General features: G+C 42.5%; 2 protein-coding genes across 6 annotated transcripts in view; one reads left to right on the top strand and one right to left on the bottom strand.

Annotated features, from left to right (window-relative positions):
- Window positions 1-274: 274 nt before the first annotated feature.
- Window positions 275-17,876, bottom strand: part of SLC9C2 (solute carrier family 9 member C2 (putative)) — an 87,642-nt gene continuing 70,040 nt past the window's right edge. For 3 of the 5 annotated variants that reach the window (XM_042976313.1, XM_042976310.1, XM_042976314.1), the window contains 6 exons: window positions 14,383-14,550; window positions 12,124-12,255; window positions 6,752-6,937; window positions 5,236-5,320; window positions 3,064-3,155; window positions 275-867 (listed from right to left, as the gene is read on the bottom strand). In XM_042976313.1, the coding sequence (XP_042832247.1) occupies window positions 832-867; window positions 3,064-3,155; window positions 5,236-5,320; window positions 6,752-6,937; window positions 12,124-12,255; window positions 14,383-14,550 (699 nt within the window). In that variant the 3' untranslated portion in view covers window positions 275-831. Of the gene's footprint in view, window positions 868-3,021; window positions 3,156-5,235; window positions 5,321-6,751; window positions 6,938-12,123; window positions 12,256-14,382; window positions 14,551-17,876 lie in introns of those variants that run through there. The other 2 variants (XM_042976312.1, XM_042976311.1) reach the window with 2 other exon arrangements.
- Window positions 12,798-13,732, top strand: LOC102956284 (60S ribosomal protein L23a-like). The gene is given in 2 exon segments (XM_042976841.1): window positions 12,798-12,873; window positions 13,211-13,732. Coding segments are annotated over 2 exon segments (585 nt in total). The 3' UTR covers window positions 13,720-13,732.

Here is a 17,876-nt window from a genome sequence, read left to right on the forward strand (position 1 = left end):
AAAAAATGAAGCCTCTGTGGTTCAGTCACGGTGGCCGGGTTCCTACGTGTGCAGCCACATCCAGTATTTGCTGACACTCAGGTGATCCGCAGTCCACGCTGAAATACTGTCCTGTTATGGCAGGTGTCCAAAAGGTTCTAATAAATAGTTAGGCCTGACTTTTTGTCTTAACGTTTTCTTCTTATTCTTACCTCTCTTAGGGTTTTCCCTAGAGTAGAGCATCAAATATCCTTTCGAAATCTTGTTGAAATGAAAAGGCATAATGGATTCTAAATAATAAACAATCAGACCATAACATTCAACTTTATTTGACTTTTAAAAAGAAACTGAAAAGTGATATCAAAGAGTATTATGCAATGCAAGACTATTAACCTCTCCTAAACTTTGCTTTCAGCAACTAAGGTTAGAGAACATAGTTCCATTTTTCAACATATACTAAATTGGGGAGGGAGGGAATAACTTTTCACTGGAAAATGTTAGGGGGTCATTAACAACAAATCAAATTATATAAGTCGTATGCTTCAGTCAGTAATACATTAAGTGTACAATGCTTCTGATTACTTGAACTCTCATAAATGGCTCTATTTGGTTTCATTTGGTAGGCCATGAATTATATTATCATCCTGAAGAATTTTGAACATCTCAAGTATAATGCAACTGCTTAAAGTTAGAGCTTTTCCAGCAGCTCAATTGCTTGTGAAATAAATACAGCAGTATTTATTAGCCATTTCAGCAACTTCTGAGTAACCTCCTTGCCAGGTGATCCTTCAGCACGTGAGCCAGGATATTAGCTCAGTCTTTTACCTGACTCCACATATCACCTTAGCACCATTAGTATTCCTTTTTAAAATAGGGTCCAGTTTCCAACTATAAAGGAAAGTCAAAAGCAAAATATTAGACTATGAGCATTTCAGGAAAAAACATGAACTATCAAAATGCAATCAGAAAACTTAACTGAAAATTCACATTTTATTATCTGGAACGTTCCCTCTAAAAGATCTTACATATTAAGGGCTTTGAGAGATCAGTTACGAGTAAATACATATGCATCTCTGTGCTATCAAGCATCACCTTGGAAAGAGATACTACATTATTCACTAAGAGTAGTCAAACAAAGGTGCACTTCAGGAAAAGAGAAATGTCAGGAGAGTTGAATTCCGGGTAACTCTGTGACTGATTCCCAGGTAACCGGAAACTTTGTCCCTAAATCACAAGGAGAAACTTTTTAAAATAATGGGGCCTGGAAAAGAACAGTGAAAATGAGGAGTCAATGAAGCCAATTACTTGACCCCCCATTAGGTTTCCCATTTGTGAAACAGGGTCCTTTCCCATTTGTGAAAGAGGGTCCTTTCCCATTTAGGAAGGCTGCCTAAAAAGAACTGAGTTGCTCTCTTTAAAGGAACCACTAATCACACATTCGGTCAATGCAACTTTCCTTCCCCCAACAAACACTCTGCACACCACTCTGACGGTCATAAATGACAGTGCAGGCCCCGAATTTCTGTTAAAAGGGTCTTAGGAGGACTCCTTGGTTGGAGATGTGGTGGCCCAAGGGTCTTCTCTTGAAGCCGCGCTTACACAGCATACCATTTTCCCTTGGAAAACGTATTTACGTGGGGTGACTTCGCAGCTGGGAGACAGAGGGTGCTGGAGGCCGCTGAAGCCCATCCTTGGCCCCATTCGCTGCTCCCTGGCCCACCTCTGCATTCACCTAGTGCCCCGTCGCCCTGTCAGAACAACATTCTCCTCTACTGTGCAGGGGGCTTGGGCCCAAACGACCTCTGTTAGGGGCCCTGACAGCGACTCCTTGAGTAACTAGGCCTACAGACAGGTCCCCCACTCCCCAGACTTCCCTCCATTCTGTCCTGGCCTGATGTGACCAGCCCTCCCCCCTCCCATTCCAGACATGGACTTCTCAAAATTTTCCAAATTAGCCCTGATTGCTGAGGAGAGTAGGAAAAGATGTCAGGGCAAAACCTGAGTGACCCTCCATAATAAAATGGCCTGAAGTCTTCTATTTTATCTTAAAAATTCATGCAAATTTGTCATCCTACTCCATGTGTGTTTTAATATAAAACATTTTAAAGAATCTAATGGTTAAATGAGTTTCCTCTGTTTAAAAGAGCACCAAGTAAAACTGATACTCTAGGAAGATGCCCTGGATCAGCCTGTGGCTGCACATCCCCCGGGCACAGCACCCACATCCTCAGGGAATACACACTCCACACGGAGAGGCACAGGCCTGTGGATGCTAACATCTAGTTTGTGCGCATGGCATGACCCTCCCCATCCTTAACCCGTAGATCCCTACTACTGAGCTACTGGGAAGGAGGTGCACAGGGGGGAAACTGAGCCAGAGGGTGGGGGCAGCCCAGGGCAAAATCACATCTTCCAGAAACATTCTATCATTTTCATCTTTAAATAATTCAGGTGAGGGACACCTGGGTGGCTCAGTCGGTGAAGTGCCCGACTTTGGCTCAGGTCATGATCTCACAGTTTGTGTGTTCAAACCCTGTGCTGACAGCTCGGAGCCTGGAGCCTGCTTCGGTTTCTGTGCCTCCTTCACTCTCTGTCCCTCCCTGCTTGCGCGCTCTCTCTCTCTCTCTCGCTCTCTCTCTCTCTCAAAAATGAATAAACATTCAGGGGCGCCTGGGTGGCTCAGTCGGCTGAGTGTCCGACTTTGGCTCAGGTCGTGATCTCGCGGTTCATGGGTTTGAGCCCCGCATCGGGCTCTGGGCTGACAGCTCAGAGCCTGGATCCTGCTTCGGATTCTGTGTCTCCCTCTCTCTCTGTCCCTCCCCTGCTCACGTTCTGTCTCTCCCTCTCTCTCAAAAATAAATAAATATAAAAATTAAAAAAAAATTTTTAAATGAATAAACATTCAAAAAATATTTTTAATAATCCAGATGAGTTTTATCCCAATTTTTCTAAATTAATGAGCTGCCACTATGAATCTCTTTTCTTACCACCTACATTTTGCTACTTGGCTTCACAATTGATTCCAGCTATGTGGCTTAATATTCACAGTAAGACAAAATCTAATCCATGTGTCAAGTTTCTTACCTCCTTTTTTCTCTTCCAATTATATTCTCTGTGGGTTGTTCGAAGACCAGTGTTGACTGAACCAATCCAAATACATGCATCAGACAGAAAAACTAAATTAGGAATTTAAGAGTAAAGGTAGCAGAAGAATATTCTGAAATGTCAATTTGCTTTCTCTCAGTAGGTCTCCCTTCCCCCCCTTTCATATGAGCTCTTTACTTTCTTCCCTTTCTTCCCTTAAGGGCGTTTGCTCTTAGGGTCCCCAGAACCTAATGGAAGGGCCGACAAACTCAAATGAGAACAGGGAGGTCACATAAAAGAGGAAGCAGGCCATACCTAAGACAAGAGGGTGAGGTGTGGACTGTGGCAAACTGCACATTATCTGCTTCCCCCACAACCAGCTCTGAATGTTGCTACATACAGGAACGAGGCCCAAGCGTTAGCAGACTTTCTGAGTTTTTCAGGAAAAGCTCAAAATCTGGATTTTTTTTATGTGAAATTTGTCAATGTTCATCTTTTGCAACTTATTCTAGATTTTTAAAATTTTTTTTTAACATTTATTCATTTTTGAGAGTGAGAGAGACAGAGTGTGAGGGGGGCAGGGGCAGAGAGAGTGGGAGACACAGAACCAGAAGCAGGCTCCAAGCTCCAAGCTGTCAGCACAGAGCCCGGCGAGGGGCTCAAACTCATGTACCACGAGATCATGACCCGAGCTGAAGTCAGATGCCCAACCGACGTAGCTACCCAGGCACCCCTGCAACTTATTTTAAATTTTTAAAAGAAAACATATATGTGGGCCCAATCCAGTGCACTGACCTACCATTTATGATTCTCGTTCCAAATTCATCGGGAAATAAAGCATGATATATTACCCTCGGTCTAAAAGTGATTGCAGAGAGCCCGAAGAAAGAGAGAGGCCTACAGGCCCAGGAACAGAGGAGGACCTGTACCCTGCTTCTGGCAGTGCTAAGATCTCTGACTCAAAAGCCCTCGGGGTGCCCCAAGGGGGCTGACGCTAGGCTCTGAGCTCCAAAGCCTAGACCCCAGTGCCCCAAGAGTGCTGTGAAAGGCAAACCGAAGACACTGTGAGGGCTAGGGGTAACGACTATCTCAGTGTTAAGCCAGCTTGGACAGGAGAGCTGGGAACACAGAGAACTCCCCCAAATCAAGTGCTGCACGTGACCCAGAACAGGGCCTAGAAAGTAAGCTACAAGAATGCCTGAGGTTGAATTTGCTGCTAGGGCAGAAGTGGAATCACTTATTGAATGTCTGTCTCTCCTCCTCACAAGGGCAGACACCTGGTTTGGCTTGCTCACCGCCTAGCGCTTGGCACAGTGCCCAGCACACGATGGGGCTGCGTCTTACAAGAATCGTGCAAATGAGAAATGAGGTATAAAATATTAATAAAATGCACTTTCTGCACGCAGTTTGAAATCATGTAAGCCCCTCCCCCCGAAGTAACAATTCGTGAAGAACTGCATAACCTCTAAGCTAGCAGATCATGCGGGTCAGAAACACCAGGATGGTGCCAATTAGAGAGGCATATTAAGGCTGCCTGGTTCCGAGCTCGGGCAGTTGGGGAAATGAAAACACTGGGCTTGGCAAGGCAGGGATGCCGAGCACTACGTGAAAGATTTCAGCGCATTTTCTCTAGAGCAAGGCCTTGCTACCTCATCTGCTCAGTAATATTGCTTAGCACCGTGATACATGCAGCGGGGCACTAATACACGTTTAGCGATTGTAATTAGGTTGTAACTATGGAAGCGCACCTCAAGACAGCTGAGTTGTGGCTGTGACTGGTTTGGAGTAGTCAAAGAGCCTGGTTCAGGTTCCATATTCCCCTTGATTGTTGGGAACACACCAGCTCTCCACCCCTGGACGCACTGTGAGAAAGTCTATGCCCGCCCCATTCCTGCTTTACCCCCAGCAGCACGGTGGGTCTCCAGGCCGCCAGGACGGGAACAGAGTACCACACAGAAGCTGCTCTACACCAGCTGTGAGGGAAGGGACGGGAGAGAGAAAGGCTACCTCAGCGTCTGGAGGACTCAGGTGGCCTCCCAGAAGTAACATGGAGGCCAGGGTGGGCCCAAGGATGGAGACTGGTGATAAACCCACGCAATACCCTCAGATCATTTTCTTAGAATTAGATGAATGTTTCATGGTTTTCGTATCACGGAAAGGGCTACTCCTTACCCATGACTTTGGAGTCATTGGTATTTTTGGCAGGCTTGGATGCTTGGATAACCAGCAGCTTGCTTAAATCTGAAGTTCCCTGAATCTAAAGAAGAAAAGAAGTTAGTCAAAAGAGCAGACTTTGATCTCTAAGCTGGCTGCTTCCTAACCTTTTCAAAGAATATAAGAAATAAGCCAAAACTCAGAACTGGGCTTCAACCCTAAGCTCTCTTTTTCATTTCAAATCCCCTCTAACATGGTTTCATGAAGTCTTGGCCCAGAAAATTACCTTTTGCACATTTACAATTATCAGGAAGGAACTTTCCACACCTTACTTGTAACCAGCTGGAAATTCTGTTTGGGAAAACAGGGAAACCCCCAACATACACTCAATTTACTTTTATCCCTACATGGATGTCCAAGGGCTCAGGGCCCTGCCGTCCCAGACAGCAGGACTGTCTTCTTTTCTCAGAACTTTTGCCCTGTGTGTCCTCCAAAATTTGCCCTCCCAGAAGGCAAGTAGGTTGCAAGTAACAATTATAACTATCATTTCTAGATACCAGGTCCCCTCTCCCTGGATCCTCACAAGAACCTTAGGAGATGGCCTAAGGTTATCCTAACTTCACGAATAGGAAACTGAGGGTCAGAAGGCAGGTCACCTATGGCTCCCACACTGGTGGGCACAAGGGCCAGGCTTTCCACCCAAGTATGCCTGATCCCAAACAGCTCCTGCTGTTCCCTGCCTCAAAGCTAAAGCGATTTTCATTTTCTATTAGAAAAGCATTTAAATTACCATCATCCTCGGAATTGCTGAGAGGTACAAAATAATAATGTTGTGAAAGGGACGAATGCACTTTTTAGGAGGTTTACCAACTTCTCCAAGACAGAAATTTTTCATTTAGTTAACAACCTCTCATTTAATAAATGAACCGGCAGAAAGGGTCTCTCCTCAAGAGGAGAAACGTCCTACCCAATTAAGGACAGGTCAGCTCTTCTCACTCCCTCTTCCTCCTCCCCACTCCTGTGCTCCACCTTCCTGCCACCCCATCCTATCACACCCTTGGTGTTCACACTCTTCTCCCTCACAGATCCATGGAATGGTGATATCCAGGGCCCACTGTCAAGGTATGCTCACAGCCCCTCACGTGGCAACAAAGTGATGTGGCCCCTACTCAACTTTCTTCTTACTAACCAGTGCAGACCCCTTCAGAGCCACACTAGCATATGGTGTCATTTCCTCGGTGTGAACTAAGGAAAAATGTCTCCCATCCTTTGGGAAGTACAACCCTACTCCAGGGCAAATGGCTTGGCAAGCGGAGAGTAGGCAGATTCCAGCTCTTGGTTCCCCCCTTGGGCACACTCTTGTGTAGGGCCCAACCCTCACAACTGTACATGGGAAGCCCTCAGCATGCTCTGTTTTGTTAAGGGCGGTAAGAACTACAGGTTAAATTTCTTTTTAGGGTGGTCAGTTGAGTTTTAAAGTCACTTATGGGGCACCATGGAAAGCAAATGACTCTTTAGAAATAACGGTCCTTACCTGCTCACAGGTTTTAGGCAAAATGCAAGGTGCAAGATATTGTACCTCTGTCTTAGTATCAATCACACTGCCATACACAATAATAACGAATTTCATAGTCACATTATCGATGACCATTTCGTTATAGCTTGATAAAGTCTCCACATATGCCAGATTGGACGCCGCACACTTCTGAAACTCTAAGTTCTACAATAAAATGACATTTTTTCTATGAATCATACCAGATGACACATGGAATCAAGAAGAAAGCAAACTCACTGATTTACAGGCTTGTCAAAAAGCATATGGACCCTAAGACCAACAGAAATAATTTATTTAGAGTTCAGAATGGCCTCTGACAAGATTATAACTCAAGAGTTTTTACATCATTACTACTAGTGGCCCTGATTTACAGGCTGGCATGACCTCTCAATCAGCCTCAGCAGGGTGGTCAGCTATGCTTTGTGGATTCAGTTTTACCAAGCAGTAAGCAAACACCCCACTTAACAAGTGAACAAACAATAGCAAAAAGCTAAAACAAAACAAGGCAATATACTGAGTCTGAGTCATACTTCAAAGCTCAGAATTGTAGTCCTCAGAGCTGGAAGGGAGCTATTATGTATGGGTTGACTTGTGTCCCCCAAAAATTTGTATGTTAAAGTTCTGACCCCCGGTACATTAGAAGGTGACTTTGTTGGGGCACCTGGGTGGCTCAGTCACTTGAGCATCTGACTTCAGCTCAGGTCATGATCTCACAGTTCGTGAGTTCAAGCCCTGCATCAGGCTGTGTGCTGACAGCTCGGAGCCTGGAGCCTGTTTTGGATTCTGTGTCTCTCTCTCTCTCTCTCTCTCTGTGCCCCTCCCTGGCTTTCACTGTCTCTCTCTCTCAAAAATAAATAAACATTAAAAAAAATTTTAAATAAATAAAGAATGTGACTTCATTTGGAAATAGGGTCATTGCAGATATAATTGTTTAAGTTCACATGAGGTCATACTGGAGTAGGATGAACAACTAATTCAATATGGCTGATGTCCTTAGGGAGATTTGGGAGCTCCTGGCTGGCTTAGTCAATAGAGCATTCAGCTTTTGATGTCAGGGTCTTGAGTTCAAATCCCACTGTGGTTATAAAGCTTACTTTAAAAAAAAAAAAAGGCCAGGGGGAGATTTGGACACAGGTACACATACAGGGGGACTCCATGTGGGATGAAGACCGCCATCCCCAAGTCAAGGAGGAGGCCTAGACTAGATTCTCCCTCCCTCATACCTCTTAGTAGGAATCAACCCTGCCAACGCCTCGATTTCAGATTTCTCCTCAAGTACTATGAGACAATACATTTCTGTTGTTTAAGCCCCCCAGGTTGTGGTACTTTGTGACAGCAGCCCCAGCAAACTAGTACACCTGCTTAGAGGTCAGTCCCATGGTAGGAATCCCCTGGACAGTGCCCTCACTCCGTGCACAGCTATGTGACCCTTCCCTCAGACCTTGGTCCCTAATGGGCAGACTGAACACTTAACTGCTGAGAGCAGCAGCTCACCTGGGGCATGAAAAGCATAAGAAAATTAGCAAATATCCAAAATTTTACAAGGAGAAAATCTTTAAAAAATAAGCTTTTTGGTTTTTTTTAATGTTTGGTTTTTTTTTAAGTTTATTTATTTTGAGAGACAGAGAGTGTGAGCAGGGAAGGGGCAGAGAGAGAGAGAGAGAGAGAGAATCCCAAGCAGGTTTCACACTGTCAGCGCAGAGCCCAATGCGGAAGTTTGAAGCCACGAACTGTGAGATCATGATCTGAGCCAAGATCAAGGGTTGGATGCTTAACCACCTGAGTCACCCAAGCTCCTTATTTTGGCTGTTAAATGCATGTAAATTTTGAGTTCTATGATTTAGAGGAGGGTTTGCAGCATAAGCTTATCAGTGTTTCTAAACCTCTTTATATAGGTTCTAAAAGTCTTAATTGGCTAGTTCTTTGATGGGAAAAGACTAGAAGGAGATAAGCCAAAGTGTTAGATAGAGATTCTCTGGGGGAGTAAAATCAGGCTAGAAAGTTATTACTATTTTCTTATGTTTTGTATTTGTATTTTCTAATTTAGATAATAAATATGCATGGCTTTCAAATTGTTTTCTTAAAAAATGAAAGGAGGGGCACCTGGGTAGCTCAGTCGGTTAAGGGTCCGACTTCAGCTCAGGTCATGATCTCACAGTCCATGATTTCAAGCTCCGCATTGGGCTCTGTGCTGACACCTCGGAGTCTGGATCCTGCTTCAGATTCTGTCTCCCTCTCTCTCTGCCCCTCCCCCGCTCATGCTCTGTTTCTCTCTCTCAAAAATACATAAACATTAAAAACAAATGAAAGGACATTCACCTTATTATTGAGTCAAATCTGACTCTGTACGCTTTCAACCTATTGGTCTTAATTCTCTCCTCTGGAGTTTCATACTAGACCCTAAATGTGTCCACCTTCTCATGAAGAGGCAAAGCAAAAGGAAAGGAGAAGAATCTAACTCTTTTTGCCCTTCCACTAAAATTTTTCTGAAAATTATTGCCACATAGTAAAGAAACATGACTTCCTTAGCATGACATGCTAATTTTTAAAGAATTTTTTAGAGTGGTTTTAGGTTCACAGCAAAACTGAGAGACAGGTATAAAGATTTCACATATACTCCAGCCTCCACATGTGTATAATTTCCCCCACTATCAATATCCGGCACCAGAGTGGTACATTTATTACCACTGATGAACCTACACTGACACATCATAATCAGCCAAAGTCCATAGTTTTACTTTAGGGTTCACTCTTGGTGTTGTAAATTTTATGCATAAATGTGTAATGACATGTATCCATTGTGACAGTATCATGCAGAGTGGTTTCACTGTCCTAACATCCTCTATTTATTCGTCCTGCCCCAACTCCTAGCAACCGCTGATCTCTTTATTGTGTCCGTAGTTTTGCCTTTTCCAGAATGTCCTACAATTGGAATCGCACAGTGTGTAACCTTTTCTGGTGGCCTCTTTCACTTGGTAATATGCGTCTAGGTTTTTTTTCCATGGCTTTTCACAGCTTGACAGTTCATTTCCTTTTAAAAATGTTTTAAAACTCTTTTAATGTTTATTTTATATCTTGAGAGAGACAGACAGACAGAGAGACAGACAGAGAGAGACAGAGTACAAGCAGGGGAGGCACAGAGATAGAGGGAGTCACAGAATCCAAAGCAGGCTCCAGGCTCTGAGCTGTCAGCACACAGCCTGACACGGGGCTTGAACCCACGAACCGTGAGATTATGACCTGAGCTGAAGTTGGACACTCAACCAACTGAGCCACCCAGGCGCCCCAAGTTCATTCCTTTTTAGCACTGAATAATATTCCATTGTCTGGATGTGCCACAGAGGAATGAATTTATCCATTCATCTACTAAAGGACATTTTTGTTGGTTGTTTCCAAGTTTTGGCAATTACGAATAAAATTGCTATAAATATATGTGTTCAGATTTCTGTGTGAACATAAGTTTTCAACTTCTTTGGGTAAATATCAAGGATACTGATTACTGGATCATATGGTAAGAGTATGTTCAGTTTTATAAGAAACCTCCAGACTGTCTTCCAAAGTAGCTGTACCATTTTGCATTCCTACCAGCAATGAATGAGAGTTCCTGTTGCCCTATATCCCCACCAGCGTTTGGGGCTCTCAGTGTTCCAAATGTTGGCCATTCTAATAGGTGCATAATGGAATCACAATGTTGCATTTTTCTGAGGATATATGATGTAGATAGAACGTGTTTATTTACCATCTGTATATCTTCTTTGGTGAGGGGTCTGTTAAGATCTTTGGCCCATTTTTTAATTGGGTTGTTTGTTTTCCTATTGTTGAGTTTTAAAAGTTATTTGTATATTTTAGGTAACAGTCCTGTATCAGATGTGTCTTTTGCAAATATATATTTTCTCCCACTCTGTGACTTGTCTTCTCATTCTTTTCAGACGTGCGAATCTTTTAACCCAACATTCATATCCAGTCTCATTTTACTGAGATGCAACAAACATTGTTGAACTCTGGTCTGTCACTTTCCCAGTTCCTAACTTATAATAGGGGCTCAAATAATTATTAAATAGGATATAAATATGGATTGTAAATTATGCCAATGCTATTACTTGTTGGAGAAAAAGTTCATAAAAGAGGCTCAGTCACCCCAATAAAGATTTTAAAAAGACAGTAGATTCATATTAACATAGGTAGAGGAGACTATAAGAAACACCACCCCAGGGATGCCTTGGTAGCTCAGTCGGTTAAGCATCCAGCTTCGGCTTGGGTCATGATCTCACAGTTCGTGTGTTCGAGCCCCACGTTGAGCTCTGTGCTGACAGCTCGGAGCCTGGAACCTGCTTCGGATTCTGTTGAGAAGAAAAGCTAATAAAAACAAGATAAAAGGGGCCAGCCAGATGTCGGAAGCTGGATACTCCCCTGCATACTTTTGGCTTCTGCAATCTTGTTTGCCTCCTGTGTCCATGAACTGCCCAGATAGCACCACTGATAAGTGCCCCCTCCCCTTTGTCTTTTGTCTCTCAACCTGCTACCATCCCAGCCATAATAACAGGCTGATGCCAAGGTTCGGGGCTCAGCCTTTGGAGGTGACTCTGCTGGGCCAGGATCAGTGCGCAGTAAACAGTCTTTTCCTGATTCCCTAAGTGTGCGTGGCTTGTCTCTTCCTGGGCACCAAGTATTTGCTGTCACACTGTGTCTCCCTCTCTCTCTGCCCCTGTTTGTGCTCTATCTCTCAAAATAAATAAACACTAAAAAAAAATTTTTTTTAAAAGAAAGAAACACTATGCCAATCAGTCCTCACACAGATCATTCAAAAAGCTGCATAGAACAAGCACCCAGTCCGAAGAGGAAACTCAATTAGCATCTACCTGGGTCTGAGTAGATTGGCTCATAATGCCGGGGATTTCGAGCTTGAAAGCAGAAGTCATTATGTTTCTGTATATTAGTGAAAAGGAACCATTATTTCCTCCAGAAAACTGCTATTCCTCTTGTATTCCCTATTGACAGAGTTTAGAGCAGTGTTCTCATCCCTGGATGCACATTCGAAACACCCGGGGGCTTTTTAAAAAATGCCAAAGTCTGAAAGCACACACAAAATATGAGTTCCTAGTTCTTGGGAATCTGCCTATTTCATATTTGCTGAATCTGTTTTTTTAAGGCATGACTGCAGGTAGCCTGGAAAATCAGCTGTGACAAGAGAACTGAAGATCTGCAGGAAGTCAGAACAAGTGTGGTTAAAATTCTAGAATCTCATTTTAGAATATCAGATACAACCTTCCTTTCTGTCTGTCTCAAAAATATGATATGCATTTCATAAAAAGTAAATAAAAGTCCATTCATATTTTAATCCCATAACTTACCTCATCAATGAGACTTGATTCAAAATACTGATAGGCAATACTGAGTGCAAGCTTTAGCCATATTTTATATTCCAAGGATGGCCAGAAGACATCAAAGCCTTCATACAAATCCTCCAGGGAGATAAAGCAGGCCTGAAACCACAAGATATCGAGCAGCAAGCTTGATTCACAACTAAATTATAAGGCCATCAGGAGACAAGGTGCCTATAGATTTAATCTTCACCTGACCCCTTAGAAAAACCATCAACTCTAGTAAAATTATGACACTCTGCCATTTAAAAGCATTGTACTGTGGAGAAATTGTTTGGTATATATAAGATGATAAAATTTACAGTTCAATTAAAGCATACACTTAGTGATAAGCCAGGAAAATATATACCAGTCAATAGCTATGGTAAAGGATACAGCTCATGAGCCCAAGATTCAGGAAGTAAGCCACATAAACTTATTTATTTTACTGCCACAGTAGGTGAAGTGGGCTCAAAAGAGGACTCCTGCTGCCTCAATTTTGACCTCAGACTTATAGTTGGGTTTTTCTTTCCAGCTTGTCTCTTGGCTCAGGCTGAAGGCCTTGGGGACAAAGCATCCTTAGTTGGGAATGAAACTACCCCCTCAAACAATAGGAACTGCTCTGAGCCAGCAAGACCCCACCTGTGATTAACTCTAAGACAGTGATGGATTTGACCTTCACTGTCCACCTGCTCATACCCATCCACCTTTGCCCCACATTTTCCTTATATAAACCCAGAAGTATTTCAGCACATTGGAGATCATCTTTGAGCTGCTAATCCACTATCTTCCTGGTGTTGGCCTCACTGAAATAATTTTTTTTCTTGATTCACCATCCCTCATGTCTCTCTGCCTTTGGATTTTGTCAGCAGTGGGTGGTGGAACCTGACTTGGGGCCCCACTCTGGGTGCTCTTGTACCCCTGCATGTTGGCTATATACTGATTCACAGGATTTGTTTCCAGAGGCCAACTGCTTACCTGAATATGGAAGACTGCTCTTTAAGAATTCAAGCTACATGGACTTCAGTGACTTCACTTCAACCTTGTGACTAAATTCATGCCTCCTGTCCTCTTCCAGAAACTAAATGGTATGAAACTGATAAAGCAACATTCCCTTCTGTCCCACGCACCCCTAAGACTCTGGACCCTGCCCCTCCCAAAGCTGAAGCTAAAGCAAAGGCTTTGAAGGCCAAGAAAGCAGTGCTGAAAGGCATCCACAGTTATAAAAAAAAGATCTGCACGTCACCTACATTCCGACGGCCCAAGACACTGCATCTCTGAAGGCAGCCCAAATATCCTTGAAAGAGCACCCCCAGAAGAAACAAGCTTGACCACTATGCCATCATCAAGTTCCCCCTGACTACCAAGTCAGCCATGAAGAAAATAGAAGACAACAACACTCTTGTGTTCATTGTGGATGTCAAGGCCAACAAGCACCAGATCAAACAGGCCGTGAAGAAGCTCTATGACATTGATGTGGCCAAGGTCAACACTCTGATCAGGCCCGATGGAGAAAAGAAAGCATATGTTCAACTGGCTCCTGACTATGATGCTTTGGATGTTGCCAACAAAATTGGGATCATCTAAACTGAGTCCAGCTGGCTAAATCTAAATATAAGTTTTTTCAACATAAAAAAAAAATAATAATAATAGTACATAAATAACAATAAAAAAAACAATAGGGGCACCTGGGTGGCTCAGTTAGTTAAGCAGCCAACTTTGGCTCAGGTTATGATCTCACGATTTGTGAGTTCAAGCCCCACATCGGGCTCTGTGCTGACAGCTCAGAACCTGGAGCCTGCTTTGGATTCTGTGTCTCCCTCTCTCTCTGCCCCTCCCCCACTCGTGCTCTGTCTCTCTCTGAAAAATAAATAAACATTAAAAAATTTTAAAAAAAACAAGTATTCTTTAAAAATACTTCTTTCATAATGGTGGCCATTTATTGAGTGTCTATACATGCCATGCACTTAGACATTTTCCTAATCTTCATAACGTCAAAGCTAGACATTCTCTCTTTTAATAAACAAGGATACTAAGACACAAAGAGATTAAAATATCTCACTCCAGGTCCCACAGCCAGGATGTGAGACACTAAATCTTTTCTCAGCTAGTCTACACTGCTTCACAATAGCTGGGTAGGTGGCTGCATAAGATAACGGAACCCAAAGGAAGAAAAGATTCTGGAATTCCTTATTTACTTCAGGAAGAATTAACTAATAGCCCACAATACAGACAGAACCAGTTTCTTACCTGTAAAATAGTTTCACAAATGGCAGTATATTCAATTTCACGCTTAAGCAGACAGCTCAGCTCTCCAATGATGTCTCCACTGGTACAGTATTCTGTAAACATGGTTTTGAACTCTCTATCAGACCTTAGGCTACTGTCTATTCCAAAGGTAGGAGGTGAGCTATGCAACTGCAAAGGGAAATACAAAATTAGAAACCTTTCACCAAACCAAGCCACAGGAGCTCCCACTGTTTCTTTCAATTATTAACAATGGAAGAAAAAAGATTCTTTTTCTAAAATTAATTAATTAATTAAGTTTTTAATTTGCACCCAAGTTAGTTAGCATATAGAGCAACAATGATTTCAGGAGTAGATTCCTTAATGCTCCTTACCCATTTAGTCCATCCCCCCTCCCACCACCCCTCCAGGAAGGAAAAGATTCTTTATTACACTTTCAGGTGTGAAAAAGGAATTAAGGTACCCCCCCCAAAAAAATCACAATTTTCTTTCACATTTCAATTCTCCAAAGGAAGGATCGTTTCTAATCTTTATCTTCACAGATGACCCTATTTACATCTTTCTACTGACTGTTTACACCTTTCTACTGACTTACATCTTCCTTCTATAAAAATCCCACCAAAAGTAGTGATTGCTGTCTGCAACTAACTCAACCAGCCATTTCGAGTCTATTAGAAATTCTTATTATAATGAGCTAGTGCCTCTGGTGGAAGAAGACTAAATCAGACAGCATGAATTAACATGCCTCCAAATCAAGCCATGATTTCAGCACAACCTAGTCGCCCTTTAAAATGGTTAGTAATTTCCATGGGACATCAACAGAACAAGTTTTTAGGGAGAATACAGACAGGGTGACTGAGTCACTTTAAGAAAAGAACTGATAGGCATGGGTGGGGGAAATAAAAAAGCTATCAGATTTCAGGAGGAAGCTGCAGGAACCGACCAGAAGGATTACAGAATTTTCCAGAAAGTTGAGCTGTGCACATCAAAGAGGAAGGCTATTCCCCAATGTTTATAGCGGCACTCTCAACAATAGCCAAATTATGGAAAGAGCCTAAATGTCCATCAACTGATGAATGGATAAAGAAATTGTGGTTTATATACACAATGGAATACTACATGGCAATGAGAAAAAATGAAATATGGCCTTTTGTAGCAACATGGATGGAACTGGAGAGTGTGATGCTAAGTGAAATAAGCCATACAGAGAAAGACAGATACCATATGGTTTCACTCTTATGTGGATCCTGAGAAACATAACAGAAACCCATGGGGGAGGGGAAGGAAAGAAAAAAAAAAAAAAAAGAGGTTAGAGTGGGAGAGAGCCAAAGCATAAGAGACTGTTAAAAACTGAGAACAAACTGAGGGTTGATGGGGGGTGGGAGGGAGGGCAGGGTGGGAGGGAGGGCAGGGTGGGTGATGGGTATTGAGGAGGGCACCTTTTGGGATGAGCACTGGGTGTTGTATGGAAACCAATTTGACAGTAAATTTCATATATTAAAAAATTAAAAAAATAAAATAAAATAAAATCTCTGGCTGCAGAAAAAAAAAAAAAAAAAAACAAAGAGGAAGGCTATTGTTCAGGACACAGGAAACAGGGAATGGAGGGTCACTGAAGAAGTTGCTAGGAAAATGCCCCCTCCGCCAGTAATCACCATTCAAACTTTTAGAGGCATTCATGCTTCCAAAGGACTTTGACATTTTTCTAATTTAATTTTGAATGCAATTCAAAGGCTCTTTGAGCAGTGAACCCTATCTCGGCTTTTTACCAACCAAGAAAAGAAGATAACATCTATAGGCAGAATTTAAAGACGTCCTTCCAAGATTCCTGTCTCTTTGTTATTCAAGCAAACATTGATCTAGGTAGCGCTTGGGAAGGGACTTGGCAGAAGGAACAAAGGTTACTAATCAGCAGACTCTAAAGAGAAAATTCTGGATTATGCTGCTGGGTCAATGTAATCACACAAGCCCTCAAAAGTAGAAAAGGAAGTAGAGTCAATCAGAGAGATGCAGCATCAAGAGAGGGATTGGCTGTACCTCAGCTCTAAGATGGTGGGGGTGGGGGGGGGGCTGCATGCAAAGATGGAAGGGAGGTGTGGGGGCTGGAGGTGGATCCCGCCTGATAGTCTGCAAAGAAGCAGGGACGTCTGTCCTCTAGCCATAAGGAACTGGATTCTACCAACAACCTCAATGAATCTGGAAATTGATTCTGCCCTCAGAGTTTCCAGAAGGGAACACTGCCCTACTGACCCTTTGATATTGGCCTTGTGAGATTCAAGCAGAGAAATCAACTAAGCCCATAGGACTTCTGAACTATGAGATAATCTAAACTGCTAAATTTGTCCTGAGTTGCTATGGCATAGATTAAACACTAATAACATCCCCAGCCCAAATATTGTTGGACTTATACTTTAAGAAGACCTAACTAGCCCAGTCATTGCAGGAAAATTCCTCAAAGGAAAATGTACGTTGCAGCTTTTAAGTGTTTGATTCGACATACTTAATAAATACAGGTAGCAGTGTACTTTTGCTATGATTCTAATAGGAACATGACACATCTACTGGAAGCAGAATAGAATAATGGCTAAGGACTGAGGCCAACTCTATGGGTTCAAAGCCTTTCTCGACCTGTTACTACGTGCCATTGCAGGGGCAAGCGAATTAATTCTCTGTACATCAGCTTTTTTCTATGGAAAAAAAAGGTTATTATAAGGATTAATTGCATAGTATATTGCCATTTTGACCACCCTTTAAAAAATTACAACTAACTTCTTCCTCTCTCAATCACCTCTAACATACTGTATATCTAACGGCTTATTTTGTTCATTATCCCATCCCCTTCTATGCCTCTACTAGAAAGTAAACTCTAAGAAGGCATGGATTTTTGTCTGTTTTGTCAATTCTGTGCCTAGAATGAATAGTGCCACTGTGTGGTGGTAATGAGGTAAATATTTGTTGAATGAATGAATGAATGAATGAATGAATGAAAAGTGCCAGACATTTAATAAGGGCTATATGTGTTAGTTAGTATTATAATATACTTACCATAACAGTTTATTTCCATGATCAGTTTTGATATTTTTAAGGTCTGAAATACCCCTTCCAAAAATAGAGAGCCAGATATAGTATGTGTATTATACTAAGGGTTTGTCACTTGTCACCATCATTTGGGATCTAGGAATGATTTGGGCCATAAGCTGGGGCTCACCCATGTATTCAGCTACCAGCATTCAGATTCTAAAGAACTCTTGTCCCCCTCACTCTACTGACCTCTTTCTCTCTCTGGTCACCAAATGCCTCCTACTGGTCGGGTAAAAGTCATATTTTCAAACCTCATCCTATTTGACCTCAGTAAGGATCTGACATTGTGGTCCATCCCATCATTCTTGACTTTCATTTCCTTGAGATAACTCAACCACTCCAAGTTGTTTATCAGAACATCATGGAAAAGACTGCTTCCTCCCAGAATTGCCACAAGGAATAAGCAAAGACTATAA

This window comes from Panthera tigris, chromosome F3, assembly GCF_018350195.1.
Source record: "Panthera tigris isolate Pti1 chromosome F3, P.tigris_Pti1_mat1.1, whole genome shotgun sequence".
Lineage (NCBI taxonomy): Eukaryota > Metazoa > Chordata > Mammalia > Carnivora > Felidae > Panthera > Panthera tigris.